Raw genomic sequence first — 20494 nt, 5'->3', positions numbered from 1 at the left:
TACTCTTTCTTCTCCAGATTCTTCACTCCATTTTCAGCTTTTTATTTGAAAATGCTGACTCTTTTTCTTCCTAAACATGAATATAGTTTTAAACTTTAATCTGATATACCTAGTTTCAGAATTGACCTTCATTAGTGCGACTGCTCACCTTAATCCAAAGCAAGAGTTGCCAGTGAAAACAGCTTGGTTAGAGTGTCAGATAAACTAATGAGCTTTATGATGTTAGTAATACTGGTTCCTGCTGCACCTGAAACATTATCACACCATAGCTGTATGGTCAGTAACAAGTGTTGTACAGGAAGAACTGAATGAAAACTTCTGAATCTGAGGGAGACTGTTTAATACTTCATTCTACAGCAAGCTCTAACATTTCTTCCCCAAAACCCCGAAAGTTGTTTTTAAAAATGCTTTTTTTTTTTTCTTTTTTTTTTTTCCTAACACTGTAGCAGTAAGCAAGAATTATATAATGACTCAGGAAGTGTTCTTACAACTTTAGGTGAAGCCCTTCTCGCCCATTTATGTGAAGAATTTGGACCAATCTAGTCTCAGACCTTAGTAAAGTCTTGAGGAGTGTCTAGAATCAGAGAATCACAGAATAGTTTGGGTTGGAAGGGACCTTAGAGCTCATCCTGTTCCAGCCTCCCTACGATGGGCAGGAACATCTCACACTAGACTAGGTTGCTCAAAGCCTCATCCAGCCTGGCCTTGAACACTTCCAGGGATGGGGCAGCATACAATTGCTGAGGAGCACACAATTGTCTTGGAACTTACTGAGAAGCCTTTGATACATATGCACTGTTAGTTGTCCTGGTTGGGATTTGAAAAGGCAGGTAATACAACCCCAGAGCATGAGTCTGAGTTAGTTACATAGACACTGAGCAAGTATGAAACCCAAGAGACTAAAGCTAACGTGAAGCTTGCTGCTGGTGTCCCTGCATGCACTCAGAGCACCTGCAGTAGGCATTTCCTCTCAAGCCAGGCATCTCAAGGAGGAGTCTCCTTGCAGTTCCTCATCTCAGCCACCATTCTGGGGAGGTCTTGCTTTGCTCCCCTTGGAACAAGAAAAGATTTACACTTGGAAGAGATGGGTATCACAAGCACAAGGGACCTGTGTGTGGTTAGGTAGAGAGGAACAGGAAGGGCTGTTTTATGTTGGTTTAGGCATGTATCCCATGACCATACAACATACTCATGACTTCTAGTGAGAAAATAAAATATTCAGGTTTTGTGAATTGCTAGCCCTCTGAAAACATAGCCCAGTCTTCCTTAAATTCTCTTAAAAGGAAGAACAACTCACAATGAAAGGACCTGATGTGTAAATTGGGCTTTTTAAGTATGTGAATCTGTGAATAAGTTGTTTGTAGAAAAATACTGGTATATTGAATGTGTGTTTAAAATATTTCTCCAGTCTTCTCCAGCTACAACTGTTACATCTCCCAATTCTACTCCAGCAAAAAGTATCGATACATCTCCTCCAGTTGATCTTTTTGCAACTTCATCTACAGCTGCTCCAGTCAGGTAAATTGAAAAGGATATTTGAGTTACTGCACTTGATGTAGGTGCCAAAGTCACACTTGTAACAGGAGACTTGCCTGCAAGATTTTGCTTACTTTACAACAATATTAAATGTAGCAGATAATTCTGGCAGTCTAGGTCACAAATGAACTCAAACAAACAAAAGCCAAATAAACAAAAATCACGCTGAGTTTGTGTCTACTCTTATTTGCTTTCAGTATAGTAGTGATGTTGTATAATTCTTAATATAACAACATAAAATCGTAATCAAATAAACTGAAGTAATATACAAATTCAAAGGGGTCTTTGACCTTCAGTACTGTTTCTAAAATTCCTGAATTAAGATTTCTTTTTCTTTCTGTTCAAATTAGTTAATAAAACACATAAAAATGAAATGAATTTTGAGAGGCTGAAATCAGAAATCAACATTCAAGTTTGGTCAAAGAGAAATTCTGACCTATACTTTCAAGTTTGTTCAAGTCAGAACAAACCACTACTGTTCATTGTAATGAGCACAAAAGAAAGAACTCTAAACATGTAAAAGTTGTAAGCCCGAACCAAAAGTATGAAGATGTGACTAACTTGATTTAAATGTCAAGTTGAAATGCTTCATTGAAGAAAGAGATTCTACAGTTTATTATTTAAATGTTTTAACTAAAAAGACCTTGTTTCCTAAGGAAATATCCAGCTGGCTTAAGCCACTAAAGTCTTACCAAATTCATTCTACCTGATGTTTATTTATTGTCTGGAAATGCAGGTGTCTTGTTTTCTGACATGTCATGGTGAAGTATTGAAGTAGAATAGAGCTATTTTAAATTGCAGCAATTACTTCCCCTGTAGAAGAATAGAATTATAGAATCATTATGGTTGGAAAAGCCCTCTAAGATCATCTATTTCAGCTGTTCACCTACCACCAATGTTGCCCACTAAACCATGTCCCTAAATACTACATCTATCCTTTCCTTAAACACCTCCAGGGATGGTGACTCCACCGCTTCCCTGGGCAACCTATTCCAATATCTAACCACTCTTTCTGAGAAGAATTTTTTCATAATATCCAACCTAAAATGTCCATACTTAGGAAACACCTGGAATTTTGTGAGCATGTCTTTCTGATGATGTGCTTGTTTTCTAGGATTGTCACAGTTTAGTGGTATCTAATAAATCAGAATGTCATTATCAAGTAATGTAAATAACTTACGATCCTATCTGAAGATGTAATGTGTTCTTTGGCAGTTATTGTAGTGCACATGTTCATGACCACTGCTCTGATGCCGTGAAATATATATATATATATATATATATATATATGTATCTTAATGGTTCTGTTGGTCATCCAATCTAAGAATGGCTTTAAACAATCTAATTCCTGAATTCTAAGATTCCTAAAATCTAGTCATGATTTTCTTTTTTAAACTTGATTGTAATAGAAAAATTATGCCAGTATTTAATATCTCTTCCTTTCTTGGCAGCTCTTCCAAACCATCCAGTGATCTCCTGGATCTTCAGCCAGATTTTGCCGCTGCTGGGCAAGCGGCTCCAGCAGCCCCTGCTGGAGCAACTTCATGGGGAGGTAGAGAAAACTGGCTATCAGCAACTCTTTTTGCTATCTCCCTTTTCTTGCTTGGCTGGCTGAACTGAAACCTATCCCTTTCTGTACTAGCACAGGATGTTCCCAGCTCACTCTCTGGGTTCTGCTGACCTGACAGGCAGGCATTCCTTTGCAGAACAGGACTACTCCTTTTTCTAGGGATATGCATAATAGTATAAGCTGCTTATGAAGACCTGACTGCAAAGCTGGGGGGAGGGCAGGATTATGTAGCTAAACGTGAGCAGGAAGGGAATGGCTGAAGGTGAACAGGTAGGGTAGACACTTTAAAATAGTTGGGGAAGTAGAATTAGAACTGTTCACGTGCCTATTGGCAAAGTGTGGGCAGACATCAGCTCTTCCATTCATAAAGCAAAGCCCACAGACCAGTAGGGGAAGAACCAAAAATATCTTTTAAAGCAAAAATGTGTCTAACAGGCTGTGCATGCCAACAGCGGTAAATGATTCTGCTGCAAGTGCAGTTACCTCTGACATCGCTTAATATAGACATCCCTTCAATTGAACTTCAATTTTCAACAATTGAAAAACTTCTTTTTCTGTTTAGAGCTATAAAATGAAAATAGAAGTAGAGGGCTAACTGTCTTCAAATTGGAACCAGTTTTCTGGAATCTAAACTCTGTGGTGCAGCGCACACAGAACTGTGTCTGTTCTAGACAACATTACCAGCTGATGCAGTGAAGAGGACCACAATAAATGTAGGCAATGTTCACTTCTCTCCTATGAGGACAAGGAATCAGGCCAATTAATGATGATTTAAGTAGTATAGTTGTAAACCCATGGTGGTGCAGTCTTACATCTTCTCTTGTGTGGCAGCTTAATGAACTCATTAGCCTTCTTACGGTAGGAATGCTACACTGAGTCATGCTGATTCCATTATGAATGCTAATGCTGGGTACTAGTGACTTCTGCATACCCTGTTTCTGTTCTCATCTTTAGCTCATTAAAAATGACATTGTCTCTCAGCAACCTCATTATGAAAGTGTAGTGATGGTTGTCATGTAGACCATGCTTTGCATATTCATATTTAATCTGTTGATTTTTTTTTTTTTCTCAGAAGTGTCAGTTTTATTAACTGAAATGCAATCTTATACAGAAAACAAGACCACAGGGTCACCTCTCCTAGGAGGTCTGGGACTAATTATTCCATGATTTTTGGTAGCATCCTACTTATTTTCTCTGTAGTTATGCCTTAGCAGCTGGTAGTTACCACTGTTGTCCTTCTCTGACATCCCCAGGTACAGGAACACAAGCTTTTCTGAGCCATTTCAGAAGAACTCAGGTTTCTTGGCTAACACTTTTTTTTTTTTTTTTTTTTTTTTTTACTTCCAAGCAGTTGCTCATTCAGAATAAGTATCCATTAACATTTTAAAATATTGATTCACATTACAATTGACAGCTGACAATCTGTTTCATGTTTCTGGACAAAACACCTAGACTTTGGAGAGTAGATATATTTAGAAGAAGTGTTGTATGTGTATTCTTTTGAACTACTGAAAACTTAAAAATTGCTCAGTAATACGTCTAGTTGTCTTATTGCACAACAGAAAAGGACAGCAATTTTTTTTTTCCTTTGGCCAGGATTATTACTAACCTCATCAAGTATACTTCAGACTTATTTTTCAGCATTTTGGTTACTTAGTAAGCTTCAAATCTGTCTGCTTTGCTGATGGCAGGAGTCCAGTTATGGACGACCTGTTACCACACTGGAATCTTACTTAAAAAAAAAAAAAACAAAAACAAAAACACACACACACAAAAAAAAACTTTCTAAATAATTGCCAAAGACCGTGTCAGACAAGAATAAATTGAGATTTGGAATTGATTTGTTGTGAAAATACAAAAACTTCCATTCGTATTTTATTTGATAATGAGGAAACCTTTGAGCCTAAGAGGTTTTATTTATTCATTTATTCAAAATGGTACACTCTCGTAAATATTACAGAACCTTCTAATTAGTGCAGGTGAAGCCACATCTGGAATACTGTGCCCAGTTTTGAACTCTTGCAGTCAAGGGAGACTTTTGAAAAACTGTGGAGGGTCTTGGTAGGGGGCTATCCAGAGATGTAAAACAAAGAATTTTTTCTCCTCACAGAGAAGAGAGGCTGAGGGAGCTGGGCCTCTGTGGTCCAGCAAAGAGGAGGTTAAAGAGGATTTATGACAGTGGCCTACAACTACTTGAAGGGAACTTACAAAGTGGAGCCAGAGTTTTCTTAGCAATGATAATTGATTATAATGAGGGGTAACAGCAACACATTGCAGTTTCAGAGTTGGTTGGCTGGTTCTTCCTTCCTCTGAGCAGGAGGCTGGACTAGGCGACCTCATGTTCACTTCCACGCAGGATATTTGTGAGGAAGTGTAACAGTAGGTTCCTTGGTACCTTAGCTTCTTCCTTATCTGCAAAACCGTTCACACACAGAAAGTTAATGTGGGAACTTGTGAGACAGTAGTAGTAAGAGGAGGAAGCTAGAAAAGTCGCTGTAGTTCAGAATAGCTAGGAGGATATAAATACCAAATATTTCAAGAGGCAGCATCAAACTGGCACTTTGAATATCACATAAGCCTCAGAAATTCAGGTTGTCCCTAATAAACAATCCTTCTTTCTCAATCTTAGTCTCAGTGTAGGTTCATATTTACTAGTATATACAGTACACTGTATATTCTGTTGTATACCCTGTATATTTCTGAGTACAACACAAGTTGTCTATCAAATAAGCTGCAACTTGTGAAACCTACACTTCCGTGGTAACAGTAGAAGATCAAGGTAGGGTAATAAGCTGCTTGCAGCATACTGCAAGGTAAGCATTTGGCAGGCAGGTTAGGCTGTGGTATTACAGAATTCAACCTGCTGTACTTTTTGTACCCTTGCAAGATGTCTCTCAGATATAAAAGCAAATTGACTTGAACTACTTTGAACTACCTTGCAGTTTATCTTAGAACATGGATTTGATAGCAGTATTCTTACTTTAATATTAACTACACAATAAAACATAGGTTTTAGTTCTTCCCATATTAAGAGTAACTACACGTTGTTGTGCTGGATAATTGTAATTTCACTTCATTATGATCTATAACATAACTGGGTAACAAAAATATGTTGAAGAGTAAGCTATTGAAAGTAGAAGTTTGCCAACAGCTGTTTATTTCAAGTCTAGCTGTGAGGCGTCCACCTGGTGTGCAGTAATGAGATACCAGAGTGCTGCTGCATTTTTAATATACTGTTGCACTCTTTTAGAATGGTATTTTGATGTAGCTTACCTTGTGAAGTAAGTCTCAAATATAGCTTTCTCAAAGAACCAATTACTAAAATGCATGCATGTGGTTTCTTGGTCCCTTTTTAACAAGTACTGTAAAATAAAGACAAATTTACGAAGATTAACCTCTGCTTGCTCAAAGCATTTTGCTTCCTACATAAACATCTAGACTGTGCACTGGCTGTTCAGTATGGAACAGATGAACCCATGACCCTGTTAGATATACAGTGAGTCTAGGAGCAATTTTGAGCTAGTGGTTAGTAAACAGGGACAAACTGCCAAGTTTTCTCACATTTTTACAGCATGTAGGGTTTTCTTGGTTGTTTTTATGTGTGTGTGTTCTGGTTTTGGTTTTGTTTTATAGGCAAAATTTCCTATGCTTGCCTTTGGGCTCAATAATCTGACTGGTCTTAGAGGACTTTAAATTATAGAAGTCTATTACCAAAGATGCTCATTGGCTTCTGTAAAGTTGATTAAGGAACCAAAGTTGGGACACAGCTAGCCTGATTATGCTGTCAGTAACTCATAGTCCTCATAGCAAGTGTTAACAAGGGTGGTTGTTTGTGCATAATATGCTTCTTCCATCACAAATGTAGGAAAAACCCTCAAAGAGTAGCTGCTCTTCTATACCATGACTTTTTTTTTATTTTTCCCACAAGTCAGTCAGTCAAGTACAAGAACCTCAACCAGTCTGCCTTTCAGAATATACTTTTGAGCAGTAGGGATACAATGATTTGTTTCCTGAAGTAACTTGAGACTGTATTTACCAACTGTTACCTGTCCAAATGCAATGGTCTTGGTGCCAGGTTTGTGAAGGGTTTGAGTGCTGATATGTGGGTCAAAACAATAAGCCAGATTTTATTTCTAATAACTAACATTAACTTTGACTGCTAACTGATTACTCTGATCTAGCAAATACTTACAACTAAACAGAATTGTCTTGTGATTCTCTGGTATCTAAGTTTATTTTGCTAATAGCATAATAGTTTGTTTGTTTGTTTGTTTGTTTACTGATTTCTATTGAATTCAATTACTTCTGATGGTTTATTATACTTAATATGAGCACTGGGGTTCACTGGGCCTTGCTGTACCCAAATAAACTTTTATTTGGTGAGAATCTTGAATCTGTGTTTAGTTAGGCCAGTGGGCTTGCATTTAAAATTGTCATTGCTCTTCTGGGATGTTAGCTACTTATAAACTTTAAAGAAGCCTGTCAACTTCTGGTGCTACTCTTGCACTGCTAAGCCAAACACAAGTTTGAGGAGAGGAGAAGGGGAGAACTTGTATAGTGTTGAACTGAGTGCTCTAAAGAATGGGGTTTTTGCTCTGCCCTGGCATAGTGAAAGGTAAGAGACCTTCCTGTCAGCTCTTATAGGTTACTACTTGGTCCACTCTGTTGCAGGGTAAAATACAGAAAATCAGCTGTAATGAAACAGTGAAAAATGCTACTTGTATGTGAATAACTTGGTAATTAGATATGAATTTATCGAATACATGGAATTTATGCACCAGTTCTGATATGGACAGAGATATTAAACAGAAAGAACTTTGTCATGTAACAATAATTTTGAAAAACTTTGAATGTTAGAAAATCAAGTGCATTTGTGAAACTGTTTAAACTAGACATATCACTTAGAGAATAAACTTATGGCTAATGAACATCTTCAGTCTGGCAGTTCTACTAATTGGTCTGTTTCTTTATACTGCTGTCATTTTAATGGACAATCGCTAGATCTCTTGGGAGAGGGTGAGTAGTATTTTTTATTTCTAAGACTTCTGAATGTTAAGACTCCTTATTTGGAGCTCTGACTTATTTTTTGCAGTTGAGTGTTTGTGGTCTCTCTCCCTCTTCCCCTTACTTTTCCTGTTTGATCTTCATTATGTGGTTGCGTATAGATAATCTGGCTGCACTTTCCGGTGTTACCTCTGAGCCACAGATTTCAGATCCATTTGCCCCAGAGCCTAGTGCAACTACTGCTGCAACTACTGATACTACAACTACTTCAGCTGCTGCTGCTACAACTACAACTATTACTGCTGCCACTGCTGAAGTGGATCTCTTTGGAGGTTAGTTTGGTTGCTCTAGTACTCTGCACCAACTCATGAGGTAGATGAACCAAGATGAGTTCAGCTATTTGAAACAAGGCCTCTGATTTAACTCTACCAGAGATGCATGCATGTTGGCTACTAGATGGAACTGGAAATGTTAACTACCTTTTGGTTTGCTGTGATATTAGCTAGTAGAGTCCTTTGCATATGCCCAACTGTCTGGAAATGGAAAAATGTATACACTTAAGACTAAGGTATCTTATGGTGAACAGCTAAGAACATTAGCTTGCAGGTCTGTGCAGGGTTAAACAGGTATTTTTTCCACATTATTCAGTAACTATGATTTCTGGAAAAATAGCTATTGCACTGCAGAAGGTGGACGTGGCAGCTTCCTGCATCTTTATTACATACCATGCTTGAGCTCTTATTTCATTAGGATTTTTCCTGTAAATATAATACTGAACCAGATGAAATTACTCTATTTCTGTACTCTTGAATCTGTGTTTTTAGTTTGCACAGCATAACAGTAAATTGAAGTGGTAATGAACTTGTACTAAATACTAACTATAAGACTAATGTATAGGAAACATTTTCCTTTGTTTTTGATATGCTCTTTTAGTCTCTAATGATAGCTGCTAAACTCAAGTAAGAATAAGGATCATCCCACTCCCCCATACATTGTCAGCTTTCTTGTCTAATGAAGCAGGAGTTTTCTCAATGGCAAGTCAAAAATTACTGTTTCTTTTCAACATGGTACCAGCCCAGGTTAATGGAAAAATCTTCCAAATTACAAACTACTAACATATTTAAGATCACCCAGTAACCCTGTATTTTTCTACTTGTCTCTTTCTGTGAAGTGTACTTCCCATGGGACAGTGTATGTAAGAATTAGTAATAACTTACTTGGTATCAGAACTTCATTCCAGAAATTTACTGTATGTTCTCTGTGTGGGTGTGTTTACCTATTGTTTCCAGTGATAGGAGTGCTGGAGAGGTCTCATATACAAACTGTCTTACAGCAAAGGTATTTCCTAAAGACTAGTAGTTCGTAGTTAAAAGTTTTGTTTAGGTTTGGTATCAACAGATGCCTTCAGGATACATCCAGTAAAATTGCTGAGAAGCTGTGAGGAAGGAGTAGAACTGTTACTGAATACCTTGTTTTAAAAGGATGGAAAAGAATCCAATGCCACAGAATCAGGCAGTTCAAAAGCAATTTTAACCTAGGCAGCAGTTCAGGACACTGCTAAGAACAAGATTGAATCTGGCATTGGTTACTCACAGAAATCAAGGCTTGTACTCATGAGCACCCACTCAGATGCATAGTGTGTGGTGCATACTTCTGTTCTGTAGACTGTGGGGGGTAAGCCAGTCTTAGATACTACACTTTCAAATTGTATTGTTAATTTAGAATAGATTTATATGACCTTAAAAATAAATAATCTGTAGTTAAATAGCTAGAAATCAGTGTAAACTTGCAACTGGATTAGAATTATGATTAAATGAATACTGACTCTTTCCTGGAACACTACAGGAAAAAGTAAAGTTTTTATTATTCACAATAGCATCAAATTTCTAGATTTGGAAACTTCTAGAAACTTCTAAATCTTTCAAAGGAAGATTTGAGTATGCTCAGCAGTGAAGATTCTTACGCAGTACCTTCGAGACACTCACAGGACTGAACCTTTTAAAATCATGGAGTCCATATTGGGCTTCCATTTCTCTACTCATGTTTTCTGTTTCTTTGTTTTTCATCCCTGAAGGTTCCTGTGCTGTAAGTAATGCCCAATACTAACATTCCTTGTTACTTTAAGACTACTAATCACAAGAAGTGGCACTTCTTGGGCAGACACTTTTGCTGTCTTGGGACATTCATTCTTAACCTTGATAAACAGGTATTAGACCTGCAAGGTCTGACAGAAACTGGAGATGTAGTCGCCAGGTGATTTTAACTTTTTGTGGCTTGACAGTTTTTAGTTGCTTTACACTCGGTGGTGAGGTGCAGTACAGGAAGGATCAAGAACAGTGATCTCAGGTGAAAGAATGTAGAGTCTGCAAGGAGCGACAAGGGAAGAAAAAGAAACTGAAAGATACAGAAAAAAAAAAAAAAAAGAAAAGAAAAGGAAAAAAAAGCAGCAAATAAGCTGGAAGTATCAAAAGAGAAGACTGCAGGAATTAATGTTGACTGTTTTTCTCTTGCATGTTATCACTGATGCTTTAGCTGGTAGGTAGCCTGTATGCTACCTGTGGCTGGACTTTGACTTTAGGAAGAACAGAAGTTCAACATTACATCTTCACCTAACATAGACTTGGAAAGTAGATGAGAAATGCAGGATTAATTCAGCGTAGCTTTTTGCAAAAGTCAGTCTGAACAATGGGCAAGCTTTCAGTTAACATGTCCAATGTGAAGAATTCCTGGTCTACAGGCAGTTTTCAAAGTGCAAGTGGAATCATTCCTGAGAGGGAGAAGTCTAAAGATAAAAGAAATGTCTTGATATGCCCTGTATTTCAATAGTAGAATTCAGACACAGTATTTTTGGACACTGTTGATGTGCTTCATCCATCTCTGTGATATGTTATATGCATCATGATGTGTTGTATCCATCTCTGCATGTGGTGCCAGACTTTTACAGAAAATATATGTGCAGGTACAGCAGAATTTTTCAAAAGGCTATAAAGGTCTCAATAAGCATTAACTCTACAGCATATTTTGGGAGGCACATATCTAAAACCTTTTGTTTTAACTGTGCTTTGTAGTGCCACCTATTCAGGTTGTGCTGCCATTCAGAGAGACCTTGACTGGCTGGAGGGATGGGCCAAGAGGAACCTCATTAAGTTCAACAAGAGCAAGTGCAGGGTCCTGCACCTAGGGAGAAATAACCCCAAGCACCAGTACAGGCTGGGGCTGACCTGCTGGAGAACAGCTCTGCAGAGAGGGACCTGGGAGTCTGGGTCCATGAGCCAGCAATGTGCACTTGTGGCCAAGAAGGCCAACGGTATTCTGGGCTGCATTCAGAAGAGTGTTGCCAGCAGGCCAAGAGAGGTGCTCCTGCCCCTCTGCTAAGCCCTGCTGAGGCCACACCTGGAGCATTGTGTCTAGTTCTGGGCTCCCCAGTACCAGAAGGACATGGAGCTACTGGAGCGAGTCCAGAGGAGGGGTATGACATTGATGAGAAGACTAGAGCACCTGTTGTATGAGGACAGGCTGAGAGAGCAGGGCCTGTTTAGCCTGGAAAAGAGAAGACTGAGGCGAGACCTCAGCAATGTGTATAAATATCTGAGGGGAGGGTGTTGAGAGGATGGAGCCAGTCTTTTTTAGTTGTGCTCGGGGACAAAACGAGAGTCAATGGGCCCCAACTGAAGCACAGGAGGTTCCATCTGGATATGTGAAGGTACTTCTTTGGTGTGAGGGTGACAGGGCACTGGGACAGGTTGCCCAGAGAGGTTGTGGAGTCTCCCTCTCTGGAGATACCCAAGCCCTGCCTGGATGCCATCCTGTGCAACATGCTCTAGGAGATCCTGCTCAGCAGGGGCATTGGAGTAGATGATCTTCAGAGGTCCCTTCCCACCTCTGCCATTCTGTGATTGTGTAATTCTGTGATCTGTCTCTACACTCAGAAGTCCCCTGAACTTCTCAGTGTAACTAACATTTGAAGTTCCTAATATGCAGTTTTTCTTTTAAATTCCATTATGAGCTTCTGGTGTTTTCACCACCTGCCATTTAACCCCAGTGCAATGATAAATAAAATAATACTGTAACCCTATTAAGAACTAGCAATAGATAGTAAAGCCTGTATCAGGTTAGCTGTTCCTTTCTGTCTGTGAGCTGGGAGCAATTTATGTGTATCTGAGTTGTTGAGGATATTGCACATGGAACTTTAGTCTACATTGTGCCAGGAACAGGTGTTGATCTGAGGCTGAAGTCATCCCACCATCGAAGTTGATACTACCTCTGTGCATTCTGAAATCCCTCTTCATAGAAAATACTGAGTCTGTTCCCTCATGCTGGGAAATAATTAACTACTGTCTACTGACTTCTGTGTTGTTGGTCTACAGGCATGTGTAGCTAGAATTATGTTCTTTTGAAAGAACCCAGGGTGATGTTCCATGTGAAAGCTACCAGGGTAGAATAAACACACAACTATTATCAAATTCTGAAGTTGTACAATTCAAAACTCTTCAGTCCAATTCTGTGTTGAATTTCTTCTATGGGGTATGTGCTAGTGCCTGGTATGCATACAACAAGGTGACTTTTGGCTAATTATTTTTACTTGGACAACTGCCATCCAGTTTTGTTATTGAACCCTGATACCTGAAAAATAGAATTGTATTTGAAATGGCTTATTAGCAGGCCTCTTTTTTTTTTTTTTTTTTTTTTTGCTACTAACTCATTTCAATTCTATTGTACAAGAATAGTTGGCTTTGATCTCTTCTGTTGAAGTTCCAGTGCATGTTCTTTTGAGCTTTTTAGATTAACTGGCGCAAACTAGTTTTTAAAATGTTTGTTTTCATTTTAAAATTGATACTCCAGTTAAAGCATGTTAAGCTTTTTCCTATGCTAGTTTGATACTGCAATTGCAGTATTCCCCAACATATTTTTTTTAACTTGCTAACTTTGTAGCAGTAGAAAAACGGCCTTTATGAGAGCATCTTAAACCATTTAATCTTAATTGTACCATCTTGTTTGTGAAGAAAGTGCTTGTTTACAAGGATAGTCCAAATGGAAGTGCCCATTAGGACTACTCCATGGAATTAAGAGCTACAGATGGTGGTTTAAACCCAGGAATAATGTTGTAAAAGTTCAGAGCTTGAAGTTTAAGCATTCCGATTAGCAACTGGCATACAAAAAGTAAGTCAAACAAAACTTGAGCAAGTCATTCCAAAACCCCAAAGTAGTTGTTTTCCCTGACTTGACTGGGCTGGTTGGCCTTAGATCCTCAAAGAAGGAGAGACTAAGTATGGCTAGCCAGTAGTGAAGATGAAATTCTGGGTCTGTCAGAAGCAAGCTGAGTAAATATAACCTATGAATCAGTCTTTCTGACTTCAGAAAGATCCTATTGCAATACTGTTAAGAAAAAAGTAAGTTCAATTTTTCAGATGTTGCATGACTGACTTGACTTAAAAGTCAGAAATGTTAGGCACAGATCTCTTCCAATATAATTGGATTGTTATTCATAACAGCGCTGAAGTGTGCAGAGCACTATGCAAGTAAATTTCAGCACAGATTAACCACACATACTGTGGGCTTTGAGCATGAAATTTCAGTGTTGTTATTAACACTAACTTACTGCCATACCTCTGCTCTTTCTTCGTTAGTTAATTTTGTGTAGTCCATGACCATGATGCTCTGAACCCTTATACAATGAGAATAATGTCTTTTACACTTGCTGTACTTCAGGCAACAGAGAAGTTTCTTCTTCAAACCCTGTCTAGAACCTGCTTGTGTGGGGTTAGGGGAGAAAAAGCATATGTGCTGCATGACTTGCCTTGCTGTCAGAGTAACATTCATGTTGTATAAGGGGATCTACCTGTGCAATTTAACTTGGTTCTTTTACTATATTTTTCTTCTCTTTATCCTTTTTTCTTTTAATTTCTGTCCTAAAACTGCACCCAAGATGCCTTTGCAGCTTCTCCTGGGGAAGCCCCTGCAGCAACAGAAGGGGCAGCAGCACCAGCTACCCCAACCCCTGTAGCAGCAGCTCTTGATGCATGTTCAGGAAATGGTGGGTTTTATGTCATTAGATGGTCTCTTGCTTTGCTGTCTTGGTTTTGTTTTGTTTTGTTTTCCTTAAACTACATGGCAGTGTGTTTTTCTGAAATTTTTTTAGTGCTTGCAATTGGTCAAAAAATAAACTTAGACTGAAGAGCATGCTTACCAAAATGGCCTGTTTCTGAGTTCCAATACCTTTGTGCTTGTTCAGTAGTGCTAATAAATTATTCTGGCAGTGCTGACTTTTGTGAGCAGTAACCTGTTAAACTAGATGTACTTTCATCATCTTTCTGTTTTGGCCTTGTCAAACAGCCTTTGAAAGTTCTGCCCTTTAGTAACTAGACTGCTCAGCCTTTCAGATGGTCTTTATTTTGGAAAAACATAAGTAACGTGTTTGGATAAGTAGGCTAGATGTTAGAGCAACCTCATCTGTGTACGTGAGTGTATTTGCAGTATGTGCATAGCTGATAGTTGCTTTGATTTTGACTTCCTCCCTCACTAATCCTAAGTATGCATACACATATATTTCCCCTCTCCTTTTTACAAGACCCCTTTGCCCCATCCGAAGGTAGTGCAGAGGCTGCTCCCGAGCTGGACCTCTTTGCTATGAAGCCAACAGAGACTGCTGTTCCTGTAGTTACCCCTACAACTAGTGCAGCCACTCCAGCTCCTGCAACAACTCCTTCTCCAGCTGCTGCTGTTGCTGCTGCCGCTACTGCTACTACAGCTACTGCCACTACCACTACTGCCACCACCTCTGCTACCGCCACCACCTCCGCTCCTCCTGCTCTAGATATCTTTGGTGGTAATATTGTTTTTAACTCTTTGGTGGATTAATCTGTCAGGAGTATTGAACTAACAAATTGTTGCGTGCATGCATGTGCTAGGCTTTCAAACCAGAGAGCCTATTAACTCCAAAGATGCTGTGCAAAATTTGAAAGTTCACTTTCAGTCCTGCCTTTCAAAAATGAGTTAAAGACGTGTTATGTTCTTGGTCTTAGATTTATTTGAGTCTGTCCCTGATGCACCTACAGCACCTAAACCTGATGCTACTCCTAGCATAGATCTCTTTGGTACAGGTAAAGAGAGAAATCTTCAAATACCCTGCTGCTTTGATGCCTTGTAATAGTGTAAACTGATTGAATGATACTTAACTTCTTCTTGTTTTTTCTTTCATTTCTGGAAGATGCTTTTTCATCTCCACCGCATGGAGCTTCTCCTGTGCCTGAGAGTTCTCTCACTGCTGATCTCTTATCTGGTGAGTGCTTGTTTTCACAGGCTTATGGTTTTGATTTTTTTTTCCCCTCAAGAGTGAAAAATAAGACTTATTGTCAATTTACATCTTTAAGCTAAAAAACTAAGTTGTGGGTTTGTTGACACTTTCGTCACACGATTAGCACTTGTTAAAGATGTGGATCATGAAGTAGCTGACACTTATGTCAAGTAAGTGATGTGGCTGTTGAGAGAGTATATCCTCATGTAGGAATAAGAAAGTTAGTAATAAACAACTCTTTAAAGTACTCTAGTGTTCAGTTGCTGTGTGAGAAACTTTGCAGTTCTGCAGACCGTTACCTGAATTTATGTATCCCATGATTCTCTCTGATAAAGCCCACGTGGCTTTGAAATATTTAGCTATCATTGTTGCCTTGCTGATACTAAATATTATTTATCCTGTGCTTACTGCAGTGGATGCATTTGCAGCCCCCTCTCCTCTACCCACTGCCTCTCCAGCAAAGGTGGATTCTTCAGGTGTGATTGACCTATTTGGTGGTGGGTATTTTTCTTTCCTCACCACTTCAGAGTTGAATCACTTCATCTCAATTACCTTTGCGCTTTTCTAAAGCTGCAGTTTTCCCTTCTTACAGCTTTTCTGTCTGGCATTACAGCTAAGAATAACATGTCCAGTTCTTCGTATTGCAAAATAATGAACTGCAAATGAGCTGTCATTGTTGCCATTTTGTTGTTCTTAAGTTTGCCAGTTTGTCTGCAGTCAATGCATGTATGACACTTCTCCTCAGAGGTCTGATGAAAGTATGTTATGTGTTTTGTTTTTTCTTCCTTGTTCTTTGGAGCTCTGCACTTTCACATTGTTTTCTGTCAGTTCCGTTTCTCAAAGCAGCTAAAGATTTAAGGGTGACTTGTCTCAAACCAGAGAGCCGAATTACAGGATCTTTTTTAGATTTGACAAGGTGGAAATTAGGATGAGCACAACCAGCTTTAGAAGTGCTGTAGAAAATGAATGTTACTTACAGGTGTTGAATTTCTAAACATTAGTGAAATATCCATCTGAAAAGACTTAATGTTAGTCAGTAAATTCTCTGGAATTACTCCAAACTCTGGAGGTGAACGCGTCAGATCAGAGGTTAACCCTCTAGCCTAGAATGCTGTTTTTATGGGTTTTCTGAGAAGATGCCTAAATAAAAGGACTTACAAGCTTCTCTGACCTAATATCTCATCCTCTTTAGTGCTATTCTTCCCTATAGAAAAAACAGCTATTTTTGAAGCACTACTTTGTTGCATCTCCTTTTTTCCACCTGAGCTTTGCTTCCATGATACTGCTCTGCAATAAAGATGGTCAAGCACTTTCATTTTCTTCTTCTGATGAATGAAATGGTTATCCTATGTCATCTCTTGTTTAAAATAAGTGACGAATTTATGCATTTAATTTTGAACTCTTTGCCTTTTGGAATTTCTTTTAGATGCTTTTGGAAGTAGTACTCCTGAACCCCAGCCTGCAGCCCAGGCCACTTCTAGTTCCTCAGCTTCTGCAGACCTACTGGCTGGTAATAAAGAACTTTTTTTTTTTTTTTTTTTCATTAAAAAACAGAACAAAACACTTTATTGTCATGCAAAATCTAAGAAACTGTCTTTGTGATATCTTCTGTGTTCATTGGGTGTAAATGGGCTTTCGCACTCGAATAAAATAGTTTTTCATAAGATTTCTTAACACTTTAGATTTCTTAAAATTACTTTGATTTGTAATGGCAAATCAAAGGCATTATACCAAAGTACAGATTAGCTTCCTTGATTATGTTCTTTCCCTACTCTTCGTTTTCTGCTTCCTACACAAGCTTTATTTTTCTTTAACATTTACTGAATAGTAGTGGTTCCATAATGTTTCACTGACTGACTGTAGCAGTACTTGAATTAAACAGTGTTGGAGGCTATGCTCTTTATCTATCACTTCTAACCCATCTTTATTTCTTGCTTGGTGTAATTCAGATGGTTTACTGACATAAAGGTTAGAAAATTGAATGATTTAGAAACAGTCATGGATTTAGCCAAAGAGAGTGGGGTGATGGGGGACAGCCTTTTTGAGTGCAAAAGCCTAGAATTGTTGGAGACCGTCTCCTTACAGTGGATAGGATAAGGCTCATGCTAGTGCTGAATGTGGCATCAGACTCTCATGCCTGTTTAGGAGATTGAATAACTGTGAAATTCTTGTCTGCATCCTACAGCTTAAGCCACTTCAGCTGAATTGTTTCTACCATTCTCCAAAATTCCTGCTACACCATGTATTTTAGTTGATATAGTAATTGTGTTAAACAGTCATGACTCTTCCCCATGTTAATTTGAAGTTTACAGAAAGCAAGATCCCAGCATGTTTTTTCTTGGGATTTGAGAAAACGTCTGTTTTGAAGGAGGTCTTGAGTCATTTTTCCTCATGTTTCTGAAAGGGGAATTTGTCAGGAGGTTACCCTTAGCAAATGTATATGATTGCTAGCTTCATGTTGTACTTCTGTCTTCATTTCTGAGCCAGAAAGGAAGTTTGCCCTTTATGCAACAGCTAACCATTCTAGGCACGATGGGCCCTGTTGTCATTGCTGTCTGAAGGTTTCCCATGTCGACTTACATGGGGCTTGGTTTCTCATATAGAGTATATTTTTGTGTTTGCATGCTCATGAGAGATTCCCCACTGTGTGAGAAACCTGTAACACAAATGAGATATCTGAGTATGTGATCTGCTGTAAGTGCTCAGAGTTCTTATAAATGGGTGCTTACATTCTGAAGCCACCTTAGAAGGTGGCAAACTGCTAGTACCTGCTGTATGTGTAGGTATCTCCTAGCTAGACATCAAGAAAGTAGAAGTGTTCTAGAGAATAATGTGTGTGTTCTGAATCTGTTCCAGTGCTGCCAAGCTGGCTACTTGGTGGCTTACACAGTGTAAATTCATGGTACATCTTAGTACCAGCAGTTCCAGGATTTTAAGTTAGAAGACTTCCTTTGGTTTTAATACTGGTTCCATTACTCTCTGTATTAGTTAAACAGCCTGTGGATGGCTTTAAAATGGAGATTATGCTGTAGCCAGTAGGTCCTGAAACATACCGGTAATTTTACAAGGAAAAAAGATTACAAAAAGAAGAGCTGCTGTCCTTAGTTGTGTGCATTATTTGTGATCTGGGTGCAAAGATGTTGTCAGGAAGAAGCTAATCCTGCTTATGCAAATGTTAGAAAATATTTTCTGTCTTTATCTATAACTAAGCTTAAATTATAGTAAGAACTATGCTCCAGATGGTTTAAGCTTCATCGATGTGCTCTCTGAATCTGAGTCACATTAAATCAAAACCTAAATTATAAAATGGATGTCATAAGCCTGAATGCTCAAGCAGACCTGAAGCTGTTTGGGTGAATAGATTTTTTTGTTGTTTACATAAATTCAAAATACTCCAAGTTATATGTGAATCTCTGTTTGGCAGATACAGAGGGTATGTAAACATCACAGCATATTGCTAAGCATTTGTTCACCCTAGATAATGGCAGATGTATAGCCTGCAGTGCAATCCAGTTTTATATTTAAGATTGTCTAGATTTCATGTGGTGGTAGAAGGTTTGTCCTTCATGGTTTATGAATGTTTAGTTGTACTAAGTGTTTATATGCACGGTATTACAAGTATACTTACCATGCATCATTGTCTTAACTGTTCTGTTGTCAGGTAAGTACCTAGATACTTGGCTTACTTAGAAAAGGTGATAGATTTTTTTTTTCTTCATACTCTAAGCTTCTCAGCAAACAAAAATAGAACTGTGCCAATAAATGCAATAGTCTTTTTCCCTTCTAGATATTTCTATCCAATTAAGGTGCATGCATATGCATCCCAGTGTGTAGTCTAAAGGCATGCTTTTTTAAGAAATTTTACATGTCTGTGTAATTAAAAACAAGTTCAAAATCAGACAGCTGGGGATGTCCAGACAATGTATCTCAGTACAGCTCAGCAACAGCTGCTGCTGTTTCTGCAGACTCACTCTGGGTCTTGTGCAAGCACTAGATGACTAAGATTTTAATCTGTTAAAGCATATCTATGTCTTCTGTGCCCAATATTGCTGTTAGATTGTACAAGTGGCTAAAAGCTATGGAACTAAGACCAATTGTCATGCAAATTTCACCTGAAGCTGGGGAGGACTCAGTTCTGTAGCTGGAGAAACAGGCACTTTGCAGGGCTGTGCAAAAGCTTAGTCATTTATAAAATTCTGCTTAGGAAGTGATGTATGATGTCATTACATTGCTGCCAAATTCCTTGTGGAGGTGGAATGGGTCTAACCGAGCACAGTATCTTTAGGGGGTTCTGGTGCTGTAGGGATTGCTGGAGTCAGATGCCTCAGTCAGCCACATACCTTGTCACCCTGCTTCTGGTCTCATTCTTTAGTGCTAAGTATATTTTTTGCAGATAGTTGAGCGCATAAAGCTTGGCCTTGAGACAGATGATGAACCAGGAGGAGCCTGTAGGTAAGGATCAGAGGACAGGCCAGTGTTGGTGATGTTATAGGAGGTGTCTGCTACTGATCATCTGATCAAGAAGAGGCAGTAGAAAAAGTCTCAGGCAGCCTTAAGGCAACTGTAGAAAGCTTTGCTATTGCAGGTTTTTGCACTCATGAGCAGCTTAAGTCACCATAATATGTGCTGGAAGGGCAACATGGCTGGGCATGAGTAAATCAGGGGACTTCTGGAATGTATTAAAGAGAATCTCTTGAAATAGGTGATCAACACATACCAGGGTGAGTTCATGGAAGGCTGCCAAAATGGTGACTCATGCACATGACATATCAGGAGAGGCTAAGAAATGGCCCATTCAGCCTTAAGGTCCATTCACCCTTAAGAAGAGAAGGCAAATGACAGTTTATAGCTGTCTAGAACTACCTCCTTGGAGGATACAGAAAAGACTAGCCATGTTCCTCTTGGAGGTGCACAGCAACATAAAAAAGGACAATGTGGGAAATTCCAGTTAAGTGTTGGAAACATGCGTGTATTTATTGCCACCAGGATGGTCAGATATTAGAACAGGCTGCCCACAGAGGTGGTAGAATTTAAGAATCCTGTGAAAGTGCTCACAAAAAACCTCCTTGAGCCACCTGATTTGATGAGAC

The 20494-nt window shown here is 38.9% G+C and overlaps 1 protein-coding gene across 8 annotated transcripts in view; it reads left to right on the top strand.

The window, feature by feature from the left end:
* SNAP91 (synaptosome associated protein 91) overlaps positions 1 to 20494 on the top strand; it is a 70979-nt gene that overhangs the window by 35421 nt on the left and 15064 nt on the right. For 4 of the 8 annotated variants that reach the window (XM_032183842.1, XM_032183843.1, XM_032183846.1 and 1 more), the window contains exons 13-22: positions 1409 to 1518; positions 2988 to 3088; positions 8108 to 8122; positions 8272 to 8442; positions 14037 to 14144; positions 14679 to 14936; positions 15133 to 15210; positions 15318 to 15389; positions 15818 to 15901; positions 16831 to 16914. In XM_032183842.1, coding sequence (XP_032039733.1) covers positions 1409 to 1518; positions 2988 to 3088; positions 8108 to 8122; positions 8272 to 8442; positions 14037 to 14144; positions 14679 to 14936; positions 15133 to 15210; positions 15318 to 15389; positions 15818 to 15901; positions 16831 to 16914 — 1081 coding nt within the window. The remainder of the gene's footprint in view (positions 1 to 1408; positions 1519 to 2987; positions 3089 to 8107; positions 8123 to 8271; positions 8443 to 14036; positions 14145 to 14678; positions 14937 to 15132; positions 15211 to 15317; positions 15390 to 15817; positions 15902 to 16830; positions 16915 to 20494) is intronic. The other 4 variants (XM_032183845.1, XM_032183847.1, XM_032183848.1 and 1 more) reach the window with 4 other exon arrangements.

This window comes from Aythya fuligula, chromosome 3 (genome assembly GCF_009819795.1).
Source record: "Aythya fuligula isolate bAytFul2 chromosome 3, bAytFul2.pri, whole genome shotgun sequence".
Taxonomy (NCBI): Eukaryota; Metazoa; Chordata; class Aves; order Anseriformes; family Anatidae; genus Aythya; species Aythya fuligula.
This window is presented reverse-complemented; position numbering and strand designations above follow the sequence as displayed.